Source organism: Lipophrys pholis (assembly GCF_963383615.2).
Source record: "Lipophrys pholis genome assembly, chromosome: 17".
In the NCBI taxonomy this organism is placed as follows: Eukaryota; Metazoa; Chordata; class Actinopteri; order Blenniiformes; family Blenniidae; genus Lipophrys; species Lipophrys pholis.
Genome location: NC_137643.1, coordinates 10,926,762 through 10,946,098, shown reverse-complemented (window position 1 = coordinate 10,946,098; position 19,337 = coordinate 10,926,762). Strand labels below are relative to the sequence as shown.

General features: G+C 43.9%; 1 protein-coding gene across 1 annotated transcript in view; it reads left to right on the top strand.

Moving 5' to 3' along the window:
* The window catches only part of pag1 (phosphoprotein membrane anchor with glycosphingolipid microdomains 1), a 50,817-nt gene extending 32,607 nt beyond the window's left edge, over positions 1-18,210 (top strand). Inside the window, exons 2-9 of the mRNA XM_080484436.1 lie at positions 176-211; positions 2,235-2,466; positions 3,355-3,412; positions 7,467-7,563; positions 7,994-8,163; positions 8,446-8,880; positions 14,904-14,963; positions 16,112-18,210. Coding sequence (XP_080340562.1) covers positions 2,279-2,466; positions 3,355-3,412; positions 7,467-7,563; positions 7,994-8,163; positions 8,446-8,880; positions 14,904-14,963; positions 16,112-16,462 — 1,359 coding nt within the window. The 5' untranslated portion in view covers positions 176-211; positions 2,235-2,278 and the 3' untranslated portion in view covers positions 16,463-18,210. The remainder of the gene's footprint in view (positions 1-175; positions 212-2,234; positions 2,467-3,354; positions 3,413-7,466; positions 7,564-7,993; positions 8,164-8,445; positions 8,881-14,903; positions 14,964-16,111) is intronic.
* The last annotated feature ends 1,127 nt before the right edge of the window (positions 18,211-19,337 follow it).

Below are 19,337 nucleotides of genomic sequence, written 5' to 3'. Positions count from 1 at the left end.
ACTCGCATGCCTTGCCCAGCCTACATCAGCGCATACACACATTTTTGGTCCGCACACTTATTATACACACTCATTGAGCAACACCACCCTCCAAGGATGATATTCAGCTCAACGCCTTACTCGCACCAAGCAGTAATCCTCCCCTCCTTTCTCATTTTTATCTCCTCTCTTCCAGGCGAGGCCGACCTGACTAATCATCCGAGGTGTCAAGGTAAGGCAGTGTTCGCCTCTCACCACAGCCACTCAAGCTGATAGCAACATGAGCCAAGGTGTATTTTTCATCTGGGAAAACACTCTGAACAACTGAAAAGAAGGAAAAAAAGAAAAAACAACAACTCAGGAATACGTCTGTGGCCTTTGTAGAAAAAGTTAAAATTGGATTATGGATGCAGCAGAAAACTTCCTCGCGGCTGGAAGCCGAGGAGCGTCTCCCACACTCCCCGGTCACATTAGCATAGCCGAGCACAGACACACAATGGAGTTTTTCACCACTTGCCTCAGAACACACACATTCTGTATACAGGCGTACACATCACTGCTGACAGGGGCTCGGCTCGTGTGCACACCGTGAGAGACGAGACAAGTGGAAGATGGATTGTCATATTTTTGACGCCGTCTTCCCATCCCTCCCAGGTCTGCTTCTGCTGACGCTTCAGCTGATTGAAAAGACTGAGGCATGCAGGAGAAAGCCGAGAGACAGAAAGTCGAGAGGGAAGCCACCTCTGACTTGGTGTGATTATTTTCATGCTCACTGCCAGTCATCTTTTCCTTCACCGTTTTCATCGTCTGTTCACTTCTGTGCCACACTGCCACCCCGACATCTCTGTCTGAGTCACAGCCGGGCCAAATGTTCCCACACACACACACACACACACACACACACACACACACACACACACACACACACACACACACACAACACATCAGGACACACACCAGGACACACACCACCCTCTCCACATCCATTTGTTTTGCCATTTTTGACAGACAGCGTAGCATATAATCTCATCCCCGCCGCCGCCTTCCTCCCAGCTGTGACTCACCCTCAACTCCACACGGACCCATAAATCACTCGTGATAAAATCAGGGGCTCCATCAGCTCAGTGAGACCAAACTTTAGCTGTTCGACGGGGACGTGATGGGATTTCTGATGCTGCAGAGCTCAGACACCAGTTGTGGAGGCTCTGGTGTGAGGGCCACTGCACCATACTGAGGCAGATCCCAGGCTGCACTGCAGTCTTGCGCTGCTCTCTTCTGCCACCTGCTGGACGTTTGGGGGCATGTCTGCAAGTAGAGACGAGTTCTCAAAAATAGATCTGAACAAATTCAAATAAAAATCCTCAACAATTATAAAAAATCATTGCAGAAGTAAAAATTTGTCAAATTTGTAGTAGTATATATTGACTGAATCCCTCCTACTCTGTCCTGCTCTCATAAATAATCAAAGAAAATACACATACCAATCAGTATTCAATTTGTTCTAGTACAGTAAAGTTTGCATATTTATTCAGTTGATTTACATCCATCTGTCCAATTCAGGGTCATTCGGGGTTGGATACAATCCCAGGTGTCTGTGGGCAGAAGGCAGTTTTCACCCTGAACAGCCCAAACACACAGTGACAGACAGTCGCACACACTAATTCACTGCACAACACCACTGTGCAGTCCCAGGAAATAATTTGCCAGTTTGAGACATTATGTATATTCCCTAGCCAAGGAAAATATCCCTCATGTCAATACACCTCCAGCGCTCTGAACTGCAAAAACGGCGCAGTTCATTTCCACTCATATCTATTTTATTATTATATCAATACTGTCCTGAAGAGAGTCCTGAAGAGGCTGAAAACATCATAGGACAGTGACAAAAATATAACAAATACCTTGTTCTTTAGTAGGTATGAGAATCCAGTGATGATTGCACAAAAGTCACACTTGATTAGAGGTTATTACCATATAGAAATAACTATAATATTTCTCAGTGGATTCATCCCACAGCTTGTGATTCACATTCATGTTTCATAAGAGATGCAGCACAGTTGTTTCACTGTGGCTGATCATATCCTTAAGTACACAGTGTTTATCCTCAACTCGCACTGAGGATTAGTTTGAAGTCATGTCCTTCAGACAGTGCCACTGCAGAGGCAGTGAAAAAGCAAACGTTTCCTGTAATGTGACTGTAATTGAAATCGCACCTTGTAATCCAATCTCTGTTTGTGTTTCTTGTGTTTTCCCAGCTGGTGCCCGTCCAATGTCCTCTCCTCCCACAGTGTGATGTGCCATGGCTCCGGTGCTGAGTGGAGTGTGGTGGGGGCCGGAGGCGGGGGTCGTCGGGTCGGGGAAGGCAGCTGCTGACGGCGCGGCGTCGTGGCCGGGGAGCGGGCAGCTGGTCTTGGTTCTCACCCTCGGCGTCCTCACCACTTTGCTGCTGGTCTCTGTGCTGCTGCTGCTGTGCGCCAGCTGCCAGGGGTGAGCAACACTGACACTGTCCCCTGACTCAGCCGTGGTTTAGTTCAGGAATCTCCCACGGTATCCTGGTTTTCTGTCTTGAATTATCCTGCAGTATCGGCTTCAATAGCGTTTTTATACAACCTGTATCAAGTCAAAAAGTTGCCTTTAAAGTTCAAGACATACCGATATTTATTTAATTAACAACACAGGCTGTTTTCATATGATCGAAGCTCACAAAGTAAATATGTTGCAACAGCAAGGAATCTTAGTCTGCAAAGCCCACTGATTCTCTTTTAAATGGCACAACAACACTTATGCATTTGTGGGATGAGCAGCAGAGCTGAATATCTGGATAAAGAATAAAGAATATGTGCTTTAGCCTACGAGAAACGTTTTGTTTTACCTTGAGAAATGTGACTCATGGAACTCGGCAAGCATGTTTACAATATTTAGAGTCTCTGCTAGCTGTGTGCTAGTAGTTTTTAATAGTACTAGTAGTTTTGATATCAAATATACCTCCATACATCTGGAGTGCCAAATGAGAAGTGGTTCAGTGTGGACAACTTCCATACACGTTCCATTTTTTTTTTTCACTGCTCTGTTATAAAGAGTTGAAGTTGTGTTTGTTGCATCCAGGACCGCAACCCGCTGCATGGTTTCTACACACGTCCACAATAGAATCTGCAAAAATATATCCTGATTTGGTTGTGAAGGCAAATGATAATGTACAAGTTCATGATCGTGATCCTGAGAGCTCTTTGATACACATCCAATACAAATCTTCATAATCTACGATTTTCTCTCAAGACGTTTAACAACAGAGTGAAAAGGTTGTTGGGTTTGTGTTGCAAGCACCATAATTGTCTCGCTTAATTTGGTGTGCTCCTCTGTATTTCTCCAACTCAGGCAGAAGAAAGCAGCAAATGGACATCCAGCAGGAGACCATGAGAACCTCATGAATGGAGTAAGTGGAAATGACCCTTTCTTCTCCTCCTTTATTTAAAAGAGCACATGCACACATCTGCTGTTGCCATAATTGTTCTTTTTCCCCCTCTATGAGTGAGAGAAATTCTAGAAAGAGATTTACTAAGACTATTCTCATTCATCAACAAAAGCACACGGTTGCATACATCGGTCCCAGCGAGCTTTGAGAGTGACGTGTCTGTAATGTGAATACTCGTTAATACGGCCGTGGATCGAACTTCCATTAGACCACATGCCTGAATAACAAACGCTTACATCACCTCCATTATATGTTTGCACACACTCAGGAGTTTTGTTTCGTTGCTTTTCTCGTGCGTCGCAATGACTTTAATTAATTTCAAGCAAACTAACACTGAACTTGGACAACACTACCTCAACTCAAACCTGAGACCATATCTCTTGACTTATTGTGAAACCGATTGATCGGGATCATCAGTCGCGAAAAACAAGTATACACCCATACATGTGTTTTCTACAGACAGTCAGTTGTCACCTAATCCTAAACAAAATCAAAGTCTTGATTAAAAAAAAAAATCGACTGTCTCTCCCCACAAGGACGACAAGTCTCCATAGTGTGTAAACATCTTTTGGTCCCAATGGCAGTAATGAACTCGTATTCTAACCTACTCTTTCACAAAAACAGTCAGCCTGCATATGGATGATTGACAGTCTCCAGTTGTCGGCATAGTTATCTCCAAATTGCCGGAAGCTGCTGACGGGGAAGCTCACCACACATGTGAGAAACTCCCCTCACTGCCAGGTTCATATCTGCAGTTTATTTAGTGTCACGTGGGCCATTTTCTTAAGTCATTGAAAGGAAGTACAATCGACTTCAGTCACAGGTGGACAGATGGATCTGAAGGAGACAATGTTAAGTACTTACAGCCGACCTTGCCCTTTCCCGCGATGCACGACTGATAATAACATACTCCAAAATGTGCTTTTTGTCCTCTTGTACGCCGTGTCATTGGCAAAGACAGTAATTACAAGCTACCATAATATTGATGCCTCAGTAACCAAGCTACGTTTAACAGTGACAAATACCCGGCTTTCACCAGCTAAGTGACATCCACTCACTCCCTCATACTGCGGCTCTCTCCGGAGCTCTCTCTGTGTGTGTGTGTGTGTGTGTGTGTGTGTGTGTGTGTGTGTGTGTGTGTGTGTGTGTGTGTGTGTGTGTGTGTGTGTGTGTGTGTGTGTGTGTGTGTGTGTGTGTGTGTGTGTGTGTGTGTGTGTGTGTGTGTGTGTGTGTGTGTGTGTGTGTGTGTGTGTGTGTGTGTGTGTGTGTGTGTGTGTGTGTGTGTGTGTGTGTGTGTGTGTGTGTGTGTGTGTGTGTGTGTGTGTGTGTGTGTGTGTGTGTGTGTGTGTACGCACATGAAGGCGTGTAGGCTGACACACACTCTCCTTACAGGCTCTTTGCATTTGATTGATAGCTTCCCTGCAACCTTTAAGCAGCAGCGCAATTGCCGGGTGACCAAATTGTTTCAGGAGGGGCCCCATTTGTATGACGGACCATGTCACAGGCTGACAGGTTAAATGGGGGTCTTTGTCTTTGCCGATGAGTGGATTAGACCTTCTTCACTCACCCGCGATTCGTCTGGCTGTTTGTCTCACCGCCGTGTCAAAGTCCCCTCCTCTACCTCACTCCCTCTGCCTCATCATGGTTTAACATTTCACAAGCACATGTACTCTCATTAACTTTTTTTTTTTTTCTGAACAAATCCGACTATAACTTGTCTATAGATTATAGAATTACATATCTAAGGGAATAGCAAAATGTTTCTAATCACACTGTTTCTGAGCCTAATTCAGGAAATAAATATACACCATGGTTTTGCTTCATATTTAATCATCTTCAAAGAATTTGCATGTAGTTTTCATACAGAGCATGAGAAACTCTGTGATTTGGCCAACTGAAGTGCCACATTAAAGCAAATGTTGAATCTTTGAATGTAATAAAATCTACAGAAAAACTACAACTACAAATGGGGAACATTGTTTTTATATTTGGCTAGCTGAGGAAATTGTGGGGAAAAAAGGGGCATAATGTTGATATTGCATTGATTTTTCTTTACTATTTTTAACTTTTTCAGGTTTGGGGAAGACTTTTTTTTTTCATAATGATCTTAAACCTCTCTGCATTACCTTGACGGTTAACGTATGGACTCTTTGCGTTATAAAGGTTATTATGGTATCTTTGTATTCTGGCATCTAATTTGAATGTTTGTGCCCCCTGAGCTAAATGAAGTTATTTGTAGACTGATTTCCAAATTATTGTCTTAATTGTCAACTATTGGCCAGGAGAAGTGAGTAAAAATCAATTACAATATCAGCTGAAAGAAATTCTGTTTTGGGGCCTAAAAATGGGAGGTCCAGCCACAAACCTAAGGTGACCTAATTTACACCCTCAGAAGGTGACGGTCGCTCTGGGTTGCTTCAGCATTCTGGAAATAGTACAAAAACATTCATGCTTATGTTTTCTGTTGTTTCTTTTTAACACAACCCAAATGATACGTACATGAAAAACCATTTGATGAAAGAAGGTTTTCCTTGTGACTGCACCCCGCTTTTTCCAACGAAAACACAGCGAGTGAAAGGATAACGTAATTAATTTTGGGGTCATAAAATAGTTAAAGATTACATCATGGACACCAAAAGCTATGTCAGTATATGACCACTGGGTGGGGCTCTGGAGCTTCAAATTCATCACCTTCGGCTCAGTCACTGGAGGGAAACAACCAAACTAAACAAAGAGCAGCTCTGGTTTGCACTGCTAAAGAGCATCTCACATCTTCTGATCTTTTCGGTGTGCGTGATTAAATGATCATTTCCCCAATGGAAGGAGGCAGCTTATGCGTTCTCTGTATAAATCAGCCTCTGTGCAGTAAGTGCTCACCTCACCCTGCATTAATTAGTGCAGTTTCTTTTCAGAGGCTGTTATTTGGAGAAGAGTGTTGATTTGAGTGTTTGCTCACTCTCACAGACCTGACTGCGTTTTGTAGAGGCTGATCAAACGTGGATTTTTTTATTTTTGTTAGGGCAGAATTCTGACATTTTAATTAGCCGACGTGTTTTCGTGATGCTGCAAGTATAGAAACTGTCTTCAAAGGAAGGACGCTGTTTAAAGCCTCAACATGCTCTACTCAAGTGTCCTTGCACATGGCTGCATCCCTGCCAGTGTTGTAGCACCCGATCTATAGCGCCGAGCTTCCTGTCGAGGGAAGCGGGCGGGAAAAAGAGGAAGCAGATTTCCCCGTGGGTATCCTCAGAGTCTCATATGAGCATGGTTTTCATTACTATTCATGTGACACTACTAACACCGTCATTTTACCCTCCTCAGCTGCATTGTGCCATTATGCTTGACTTGATTTTAGTGTCTCCAGTTAATGAATCAGATATTAGAGGCACTTAATGGCATCTGTCCATGAGAGGTTTCTAGATTACCTCAGTCTTAAGGAATTACTACCAACATATTTTGTTTAGCCATTTGACTGTTTTTTGTTTTTTTTCTTATACCCACAGTTTATTCTTTTAATATAGACATTTAACATAAACTGACACTGCATTTAATGAAGGAAGCATAACATGCTGCTAATGGGCTTAAAATAATCTGTGCTGTGACTGGATTCGTGCAGAAACAGGAGGGATAAAGAGCCAGCGAAGTGTGGAAATTGATGCCGGTGATCAGAAACACAAATATAAAAGATTCTCCCCCAAGAAACCCGAAGAGCCTGGAAATGGAGTTCAAAAAACATATTACTGTCTGCTTTTTGTGCTGCAAAGAGGTGTGAAAATGGTCTCTCCTGTGCAGGGAAAAGTACAGATCGATTTTGGTCCCCTTGTACTTTCCTATCTGTGTGTATATGTACGTGTGTGTGTGCATGTGTGTGTGTGTGTGCGCGCATTCATTATGTAATTCAAATAAGCTAATACTGTTTTTTAATGTGCATTAAACACCTCAGCGTCGAGGTGAGCTCCTCGGGACCTGAGCTGCGAGCACAGCAGTAACAAACAGCTTATCCTTTGTTGTGCAGGTGTCAGAGAAAGAGACGATCAGCCAATCGGCAGACAGTCCGGTGACTGACATGGCCGTCAGCAGCTCGCACAATGGTCCTCTAACCAGTGGTACAAGTAAGAGAAGACATGTCTGTTCTGTCTGTGCAGTCAACTGGTCTAAACGTAACAGATTAACCTGAAAGTCAATGGCTGAACTGTCCTCTGCGTTCATTTCCAGTATTAAGTCACACATTGTTGACATTTGCTCCACTTCTGTTGCTATGCAGCTTGTTTGCTATTTGGCTGATGCATTTTAAACCTCAGCTGTTGTTTTTTCGTGATGACTATCTATGTAATGTTATTAGTCATCTCTACTTCTGTGGCTATTAAACACCAGTTTCAGTGTGTTGTAAATACTAAAACCTGTTTTTTTTATGCAAAAGAAAATTGTGAGTCATCACAGAGCGACCATGAAATCGTGATCTAATAAATAGCACAACAATATTGGCAACAACAAACAGTTAATTTGCCCCTGACTCCCATCGTTTTCTCTCCACTGCACCAGTCCTCTCAGACACGCAGGACACAAGTCCCCAGTTGTCGGAGGAGATGCTCTCCAGCCAATCAGAGCTCAGGTCCTCCAAGTGTCCTCAGGACCGCGAGCTTCCCAGTATCCCCCCCAACAACGCCCTCATGGGGGACGGACCCCCGGCCTCGGGGGACAGCACTTATGAGGTCAGTGTTTAAAGTCACCTTTCAGCAGCAGAATCATATTTTTTCCGCAGACTGTGCTTGGACGTGCCCATTAGAGGAGATTAAAGCTTTGACTGCTTCAAAAATCGCCGGTCTGGTTGACTGAGTGATTGATTTGTGCGATTGATTGAGCTCAGGGTCAAACTATAGCGTGGGGATTAGCTCAAGAATTATGCTGTTTTTCACAAGAGAACCGGAGAAGCATCAAAAATGTATTTTGCACATTTGGAAACATTTGAAGGAATCAGTATTTCTGCCATCCAGGTGGTGAAGGAGATGGCGGTGGCGTCGCGCGACGTCAGTGTCGAGGACTCTCTGTACGAGACGGTCAAGGAGCTCAAAGACCCCCCCGCACACCTTGGCCTCCCTAACGGTACCGCCCAGCTCAGCCCCGACGAACCTTCACGTCACCCCGCCGCCTCCCTCCTCAACGGCCACCTCAGCCCCAGCACGCCTGAGCGGGGGCCGCTGTGCGCGGGGGTGGAGTACGCCTCCGTCGACCTGAACAAGAAGAGCCGCCACAGTGTCAACATGGAGGCCAAGAGGCGCTCCGATAACGCCGGCCTTCTTTCAAACAAGCCACCGGAAGAACCCGAGGAGGAGCTCCCGCCGCCGGTACCAGAGAAGGTTCTGGATGAAAATGACAACCAGCCGGTGGTGATGAATGGAGTGGTGGAGGCCGGGCTGCACAATGGAGAGGTGAGGGTTCTTCATTCATCTATCCATCCATCCATCCATCCATCCATCCATCCATCAGTCCTTTACCACTTTATCCAACAAGTGGTCACGGGCTGTAATTACTACATAAATTAGGTGTGTGCTCTTTTTGACCAGTGCTGCAATGTTTTATTTATTTTTTCAGATCAATTACTTCTGCAGTTCCCACGAGCAGCACTTTTCTCTTCCTGGTTGTTTACCTTATTGTTTTTTGGAATTTTTCCTCAGTTTGGAAATACAATTTATGGAAGTGCAGTCAGTGTTTCACAATGTTTGTTATGCGGATGATGATAGAGTTGCGATATGTTGCACAGCTGTAATATTTATTCAGGACTATAAGTCGCATTGGAGTTTAACTTGCTATTATTTTTTTCATGCCGCAGCTTGACTTGCATTCCTCCACCCCCTTGCTGTTGTCACTTTTGACTCGCCATTAGCCTTCTTTGTTTCTCAGGTTTTCTTCAGTCCCTCACATGTTTCTCAAACGCTTCTGCTCTGCTCCTGTTTTCTGCTGCATGAATTTAGAAAAGAATCGTAGAAAATAGCTTTATCTTTTTGGCCATATTTTCACTTGTGCTGTCAGTCAAATAGGGTGGTGATGGATATTTTTTTGATGTATCAGCATCCCATTGACATGCAGTGCCATCTAATGACCATATAAACATTATTTAACTAGAAGAGATGAGTGATTGCTATTTTATTGCGTTTGCATCACAACAACCCTTAACAATAACGTCTTATAGTGGAAAAGAACATGGGAAGGGGAATGTGGAGTAAAAATAAAAGTAAAAGTTTAGTCTCACGGCACTTTTCAACGTGAACGAAACCAATGGCTTGTGGGTTTTTAAAGAAACTTTCCATCCTAAGGTCATAATCCCCATCTCTTTCTGATTCCTGAGATAAAACCATTTATCCCCCCGATATAGCCGACGCCAGTCATCTAATTCAGCGACGCTTCGCAGGAGAGTCGGTCTAAGTGGCTTGAGAAAAATACCATGGGGGACAAAGAAAAAGGGAGATGTGTCTCTCCACCACAATTATCATCTGCTAAGCTGCCATCTCGGTGCTGCTTTGGGGAGAGAGTGGCAGACCGGAGGAAGAAATTTGAGGGTGACAGAGAGACGGTGAAGGAGTGACGGGGAGGAGACGGAGAATGAAAATGGGAACCAGAGTGAGAAGAGCCGGAGAGAGTAATAGATGAAACAGAGATAAGTGACGGAGAGATGATGGGAGATTGACTCAAAAAAAAAAAAAAAAAGAAAATGCTGAAAAGGCTGGGGTAGAAGGAAAGTCAAGAGTGAGAGGCGGCAAGATAGAGCGAACGAAACGGTGGTGGGGGAGTGGGAGGGATACAAGAGGCCCAGCAGCATACAAATGAAGTCATCTGTTACAGAAAAGGAAGCGAGCGAGGAGAGGCGGGTGACAAAGAAGCAACGACATTACAGAGGGGAAAGAGGTGACACGTAAAAATGTCCAGGGGAGGAGATGGAAAGAGAGAACGAGAAACGAAGGTGGAAAGAAACAAAAAGCAGTTCCAGTGTCGGAGGCGGAACAAGAGCTGCTGCGCTCAGCATGCTGCCGTCCACATGTGGAAATCCTTCAGAGGATCACAACAACTCACTGAGCGAAGGACGAACGGCATCAGACAAAAAACTACGACTGGTCCTTCTCCCCGCCCCCCTCTCAAGTCTTGTTTACTTTATATTTCCTGTTTTAACTAACTTTCCTTGTTCTCACCAGGGGCCCCTTGTTGCTCTAAAGAAGTTTTTTTTCCTCCTGACTTTGATCCAGACTAAAATAATTAAACGGTTATTGTTTGAGCCGCTGCTAAATTTGACACAGAAATCGTACAATTGAGGGAGAAGAATCCACCGCCATCCCTCCACATAAAACATTCTTTTTGGCGTCTCTTGTACAAAACCTCAACGGCTTTTTACTAGTACATAGAATTGTGGGGAATTTTTTAACCAGATATGTTTGATTCCCACAGGATTATGCCGCATGCAGCTAATTAGCACTCCGAAGAGTGACAAATGTAAACAATATACCTGCGAAACATTCGTGTGGTAGCTATGGAAATGTTATTGCCAAACATTAGCATGATGGCAATTACATTGTTTTTGTTTTCTCTGGTCTTCATAATTACATTATTGTGAACAGTGGATTCAAAAACAGCTAAAATCAGCAGCCCGAGCAACGGAAATATGACCCATGCTGTAATAAACCATAAATATTATTTAATATCCTCTATCTCTCTGGCCTCTCTTACCCTCTCACTACCCCCTGCTCCTCTTTCTTTTTTTTTTTTTTGCCCCGCTCACTTCTCTCCATCCCTTTGTCTGTGGTGTTGTAGCCAATTAGTTAATCACTGCTTCTCATTTGGACAGCAGGCGAACGTAGCCTCAGCTGACCCCCATATTCGTGATCAAATCTTGATCGAGTGAGCTCCAGTGTATCTCCACACTCTGCTGCGCTGGCCAACACACACACACACACACACACACACACACACACACACACACACACACACACACACACACACACACACACACACACACACACTTGAAAATGTAGTCTATAAGCCACCCACAAATGTATGCAACCCCATGCATCTCATTTTGTCCCCAACCACCCCCCGTATTACACACGCATATAGGTCCGCCCCGTGACACGGCTGTGTTTACATATACTCTGCTCCGTGGACACCCTGGGGCTGATTTAAGGTTAACCGGGAATGTTCCTGGCTCCCTGTGGTTTACGCCCATGTATGACCGGGAGTCATCTGTGATTTGTCTTGTCTGGCCAAGACTGCCTGTGTACGCGCGTGTATGTGTATGTGTGTGTATTGTGCACCAGCTGGCCACCATCACTCTGACAGTCAGTCTGGCTTCATGATGGATGATACGGGCTGTAGAAACTCTCCCTCTCTGCATCCATCCCTCGCATCTGCACACACACACACACACACACAGACACACACACACTGAGGTGCTCGTATGTAAATGTCTGAGAGGAATCCCCTCAGGTAACAGCTTGGTAAATGCTGCTCTCTTATACTCAGGCAGGCAGGCAGGCTTTCTATATGCAAGCATTTTTACATACACGTCCACCTGGTTTCTCGCTCAGTGCTGCAGCTCCACACTCGCACAGCCTCTTTGTGACCTTTTTTTTTTTTTTCCACAGCTCCTGTGATCCTGTGCAGTTGAACAGTTATTGGACTGTCATAAACAGCAGTAACGCTTGTTTGCAGTTATTTGCTTGCTTGTCGCCTGTGGGCTTCTTATGAGGTGCAGGAAATGAATTTGACCCAGCCACTGGGCTGCTGGGTTGTACATCGGGGACATGGTCCAGCGAAACTGCGATATTCAGCATGTCAGCACTGTCGAGCTGCCGGTGGCTGAAAGGAACCGGTATTGTTAGATAGAGCATTTGTTTGTGTTATGTGAAACGACTGAGTAGGTGAGAACTGGGTTTTTCTAGGATGCTCATGGAGTCACTGTTGTTTGTTTACGTTTTTTGTGTGACTATTTGGAAATGCAACAATCTGAGATTAAATGCATGCGTCACCGTGACTGACACACTGACACCTGTGCCATCCATCTTCTGCGGCAGCTGTAATCGGCTTATAGCTATAATAACTCCGTTGTAGGTCACTGTATCTCCCACATGCATACAAACACATGCCCATAATCCTGATTTGCATACACCTATGTGAGTGCATCGCATGTGATTATAACGCATCAAAATGTTGATCTGTCAGATGTAACTTCTTGACGCATACAGATGCAGAACATACAGCCATACGTTTAGAAATGTTGAATTGAGAGAAAGTAAGTGGCTCGCCATCAAGAAGTACCTTGCAGCTTTTTCTTTTGCAGTAGTACTTTGTTTTTAAGCCTAGACAAAGCTCGGCAACAAACCGGACCGCGTGTACTGCAGTTTCTTCCATAGTCTGAAAACCACTTCATCTTGCAACACAATTATTCAAAGCACGAACACAGCTTGCTTCCTTGTGTATTAAGTTGCGATGTTCCTGGCGATAAATTTCTTTTAACGCAAAAGAAAAATAAGAATCACTCAGAAAACAGTCAGAATTTAGTACCATGCTACCTTGTTTTCACAGTCGAGATGAAAGTACTGCCAAGCCATGTTGGTTTTGCGAGAGGACATCTTCATCCTTCTGCGATGCCGTTTTAAAACGGCTTAAAAAACAAACACCCCCATGTGGCGCAGGTATTCTGTCTCATGACTCTGTAATCCCAACTAGTGGTGGCTGCCTGCATGACAGTCGTATACGGTGGATGAATAAAAGCGGCCACATGCTGCAAGATTTGAACAATCTTCTAAGTCCTATAGTTTGCCGTTGCAGCCGCAAAGTAGCTACATGGGTTTAGCGCCAGTGTCTCGTTGTTCATTATGTCATTTCATGCTGCGTTTCTATTGGTTAGATAGCTGACGTAGGTCGCAGGCTCACAGCAGCCGTCACGATCACCAAATTCCGGACGCCGTCAGAATTTTATCGCAGGTTGTCTTTGGTGGCAAGGATGACAACGTCCGTCCTTGAGCCTGTCTGCTGAAAGTCGCACTGTGCAGCGGTCTCAAAAGAGTATTTGTTGAACCGACTGATACTTCAGGTGCCGACTAGTGAGCGACGGACGTTTAACTAACTAATTGTGCATATCCCTAGTCCCAAGTGTGGTTAAGTGTCAGGATCATAACGCAGCCTGGAACATTTCTTCAGGGCTCAAAGCTTCTGTCCTTCACAGTCTAATGCTCTGACCAGTCAACCCCAGAGAAGTGCGTCCATCAAATGCCGTGTATCTATATATAATGCGATTACCGCTGATTGGGTGGCTGACTAACTTCAAATTCTGCTTTCATCTGCAATAACGCTTGAGCCATCGGTAAGAGGGCTTCATATTAGATGAACAAACATTGTGAAACACACTTCGGAGTGCAATGACTGAGCCAAGTCACTTGCGTCCTTGTTTCATACAAACGCTCCTCCAGGGGCATTCTGGCTAATTGGTTGGCTAATTAAAGTGAAATGAAAAAGGCATCTGCTGGCAGAGTGTATGCCGGATCTATAAAAGTAATCATGTCTCCAAACAAGCCATATCCATAAAGTAATCCAATTGATTTACATGCTCCCTGAAAATGCCAGTATGACATGTATCTGCATGAAGATAGTACTACGTGCAGCTCCAGCCGGACAGCTTGATGGATGATCTGTGTGCACTGACTTTTCATTCGGTGTGGCCAGCATGGAGATTTGTCCTTAAGTGACACCAAGTGCCGTGCCTCAGCAGCGAACAGCTTTCTCGGTTTTAATACATCAGCATTAACCTTGGCACCTCCAGCCAAGGTTTGAATCTCAAATTCTGGCCTTGTAAAAAGAGAAAAGAAAGCAGCGAAACACACAAAAAGCAGTGTTTTCCTTCCTTTTCTTTTTTTTTTTTTTTTTTTTTTTTAATCCCCTCCACACATAAACTATTTAGTGAGTGTTGGCAGGAATATTGAGATTCTTGTTAGACTCCTGAGGTGTTTTGTACTGCTGTCAGATGTGCTTTGTTGATTAATGGCTCCCTCATCGATCACCAGGCGAGGTGGACAGAGGCTGTGCTCAAAAGCGTCCCGCTCTCTGTCACTTCCTATCGACGTTTGTTAAATAATTTTTTTTAATGAATGGCTTGTTATATAGAACATTAGCCCCGCGTGTATCGCGGCAGAAACTGCAGATGCAGGACACCAGTCTCTCCCACGGCTGGGAGGAGTTTACAATTTCACTATTGAGCCCTTTCTACTGGTGGATATGTTTGTGAGAACCCGTCGATACTTTCTCCCGCATGTTTTAGTAATACAGCTCGATGAGGAACACAATGAGAAATTAATTGCGTTCCCTCAAAAGTCTTTTAAAAAAAAAAAAAACGGCTGCGTTGGTGCTTTCACTCGTCTGCACTCTGCACCCGTATCTCAATCTATTGTGCTCTTCTTTTCTCCTCCAGTTGCACTCCCCTCTGTCGTCTGCACCGCGGCTCAACAACCAAGTTCTGTCAAACAATGAGGTAAGTGTGTGTTAAACTCCCTTATTCCCAAAACTGCAGTTTCCAGTCCCGAGACGGCCGCACTTCACTGTATGAATGCCAACACTCGAGAAGATTAGAAAGAAATAATAAAAGACAGAACAAAAGCGGGAGAGAAAAAAAAAAAAACCCGCAGTGGAAAATCGTGAAACAGTCATACGATATCAGGCGATGTGCTAAAATGGAAAAAAAAAAAAAAAGAAACCTTGTGGGGTTATTTGGTTATGAATGCATCAGTGTCTTGACTCTTAGTGTTTTTATTATCTCTGCTGCCATGAGGAGCGGATTTTTGTCTAATACATGAAGTAAATGAGAATAATAAGCAGCGTAGCAACCGCCTACACTGACACATTTCTGTAATTTCAGCAGTATTTTACTGTAATGTGCACAACGACATACGGGCATTATTGTGAAAGGCAAAGGATCGTGGGGAAATGCATGTTTCCTACGATATGAACTTACAGCTGTAAACGTTCCCATAAGAATTCAACAATAGCATCAAATGACTTCGCAAATTATATAGAAGTACCAAATGTAAGCATATTATTATTATTATTATTATTATTATTATTTGTGTGATTTATTTATTTATTTATTGTGTTTTGCATTTTTATTATTAGCTCAATCAAGAACATGTCAGCAGGTATCTAATATTCATGGTTATTATCTAATTATCTAACAAATCCAAAATATTCAAGTATATTTTCAACTTTTTATGTGGGATTTTCGTTGTTGATATGCTTTCACTCAAGTTAGAGTTTTTCTAAACATTACAAAGTTTATATTCATTGTTGTGACTGCTCTGTCTAACCGCCTGCAATGTCCTAAGTCAATAAATTGTGCTAAAGAGAAGCTTATTTTCACCATTGGTGTAAAAGGAATTACAGTGACTGCTGCACCCTGTGCATATAAGAAGTTACAGTGTTATTTATATGTTAGAGTATTCATCTGAACAAAGGTTTGTCACTCACTGGTGTTTTAATGCCGATCCATCTGTAGTTTAGGTAGTCATTGGCAACAGGGCCTCCACCAACCAACAAGTTACTGTAAGAGTCACAACAACTTTGTTTCATTGTGAAGGCAGTTCAATAGAAAGGTCTGTATCATCGCGTGTCTTCTCCTTCTTCCAGTCGGAGGTGTACTCCACCGTCAACAGAGCAAACTGTGACGGCGACGCCAGCGAGGAAGACAAAGAGCACGACTACAGCAGCATCGCGGAGATCAAAGGTCTGGTCCCGGACTCCTCCTCCAGCGACCTCTACGCCACCGTCCGAGATATCTACGCCCAGCCCGACGAGCCCCAGGTGGGCGAGGACCCCCTGCTGGACGGCACGGACCCCGGCTACGAAACCATCGCCTTCCCAAAGACTAATAGCTTGGACGACGCACACGCGGCAGAAGGCGCAGACTCTGCTAAGGCCGAGCCGGACTACGAGAGCGTCGGAGAGTTGGATCTGAGCCGGGAAACTTCACGACTCTGAGTCCTCTCACACCCTCGTCATCTCCGCCAGCGGCGCTTCTGGGGAAGCTCCTGCGCTGCCGCTTTTACCTACAGACATCTCTGCAGCTTTAAACTTGCTATCAAGTGTACTTTGAGCACATGGCTTGGGGTGGAGGGGGGGTCGACAGAAAATGGCTCGCCACAGCATCCATCATCCATGCATGAGTGTCCTCATTACTGCTTGGGTACGGTTTATCATATCTGAACTTGACTGTTTCTAATTTATCGAGCAGGGTGAATGTCTTTGGTACTTGTCGGCCTTAAAAATATAAAACCTCTTGATTCTGGACGAACATCAAATAATCAAAAAGAAAAATATATCGCAACATTTCAAGAGTGGGCTGGAGACATTATCAGTGTCAACTAACAAAAGAAGACACCAAGAATTCCGTCAGTTCCATATGCAGGTGAACATGGCGCCCCCTTGCTCCACATGCGAAGGAGTGACATCTTTTTCATCCCCTCGTTCTGCAGCTGCTCGTCCTTCCAGCTTCCTCCAGGTGACTCAGTGTCATGTTTTATTGAGGTGTCAGATGATGCATTTCGAGGCTGTTCCTTGTCAGGTTGGCAGCTCCTCCGCTGTGCATTCGCCCTTTTGAGATTCCTGTGTGGGTGTGGAAAGGGAAAGAAAAAAAAAAAAAAAAAGTCTTGTCTTGATCTGTGGCCAAATGTTTATCAAAAACAAAGCTGGTGTTTGATAGATGCTGTCAAACCGAGCTGATGACGTCATGACTTGCTCCGCACTGTTGCATGTCCTTTTGGCTAAGGCTTGACTCTGCACATGTATGAGCTTAAACGTGTCACGGGAGAAAATGAGGCGTCTTCACAACCAAAATGGAGAACACAGGGTGAGGGAAGTGGATTTGTACAACTTTTACCACCCATGTCAATTTTTGTTTTATTTTTTTTGTGGAATTCATATTTATTTGAAGATGCATATCGTCGTGTAATTGTGAAATGTTTCCGAGTGTGTCTGTTAGAGAAGAGTACATAGGCTTTTATAAACATTTCTAGCATTTTTATGGAGAAAACTAAATGGAAGTGAGTTGTGAGGACAGTTTGGTACGCTTTTCCAATTGTTTAGAAACTACATATACGTGCGCATCCAGGTAGAAGCCAATTCAAAACACCTTTAATGTGACGACAAACCTGCATTTATTTTTTTTTTCTCTCTGTATTTTGTTGTATTTTTATGGTTTTTTGGTACAAGATAGTCAGCCGGCATTGAAGCACAGTGTTTGATATTATGGTACTTCACTTATACACAAAGCCTCATCACAATCTAGTTCAATGTCTGCACAATTTAAGCACCTGAAGCTTTTAAAGAAGAGAAAACCGCACTTGTATGTTTGTAGCCTGTACTGACGACATGCCGACCAAGGCTTGTATATAGTTAGAGCACTATTTTAACCAACTGTTACTTGCTGGAAATTTTCTGTAAGCTTTTACTTATTTGTACAATGTCCAGAGTGGAATAATTAAAAAAAAAAAAAAAAAAAGGAATAAGTCTGTTAGAGCCACTGATGTGTTTCTGATGTGTTAAGGAAAGCTCAAACCTCGTTGTCGATAAGCTTTTTATATCTTAATGTTGCTCAAAGCATTTAATCTATTACCGGTAGTAAAACAGGAGTCAGACATATGGTACATTTCTTTTAGAACATGCATTAAAAGAGAAGTGTGGTACTTTTATTTAAGAGGGGGAGAGAAAAATAAAGTTCTCATAACTGTTGTTGTTGTTGCGATCCCCTTCAAATGAATAGGACTGGTGCTTTTAGCTGTAAATATCTCTGTCATTACTACCTTACAAGATTGTGTCATCTGTTTCCAACCACATCAAAAATCTTAACGACGTCTCCAGCTTCGGTTCACGTTTCGCTGGACGTGCGGGAGCTTGTTTGTGGATCGGATGAACACAGCCGGCCTGCGCTGGCATCTATTGGATTCATAAATTATAGACTTTTTAAAATATCTCCCAAGTATTGCCACAGTGAAAGAAGGATTTTTAATGGAATCCAACCCCCCCGGTGTTTTATAATTAGAAGCCGTTTCAAGAAAAATAGTGTTAATTTCAGCAAAGGGGTCATTATCAGTGTTATTTAAAACCATGACCGTCGGAGTGCTTTGTCCCGACCAACTGACGTGAATACACATCAGGGTGGTGCCATCAGATATAGTTGGTGTTCGCCGAACACGATAAATGACCTCTAAGGAAATGATCTGCCAAAGGGGGGGAAATGTTTTAGTGCCAAATCTAATCAGGACAACATACACAGACACAGTTAATAGATACTTACCTAAAATTACTTACCCTCTCAGGCTGTCTATGTCGGTCATATAAACACACACACACACACACACACATATTCCCCTTCAGGGAATGGGGGGGTGTTTGAGATGCGGAGACGCTCCCTCGGCTCCACTCCTCCCCTAATGAGACCATTTGCCCCCCCCCCCCCCCCCCCCCCCCCCCCCGCGCCCCCCCTACGACCAGCAGACAACTCTGTGGTGACACCCGCCTTTGATCAAAGGGCAAAGCCGGTTTTGGCAGTTATGTCCACATCTGTCACTCCCACTTCCAGTCCGGCTCCCATTCTCCGCATGTAAATATTTTATGACATGAATTGTTCTATTAAAATATATATATGTAATAAATTGTGTCGTTTTGTGCGTGCGTATCCACTGGGGCCCGTCTTGCAGAGGGATTGCACACCGTGCAGGATTTTCTCCAAACATTACGTTTGACATTAATTAGGTCATTTGTTACAGCGATAACATCCTCGGGTATATTTTCTCTGCCACTCAGGGTGACGATTACGACAGATGAACTCGCCAGCCTGGAAAATCTGCTTTTATCA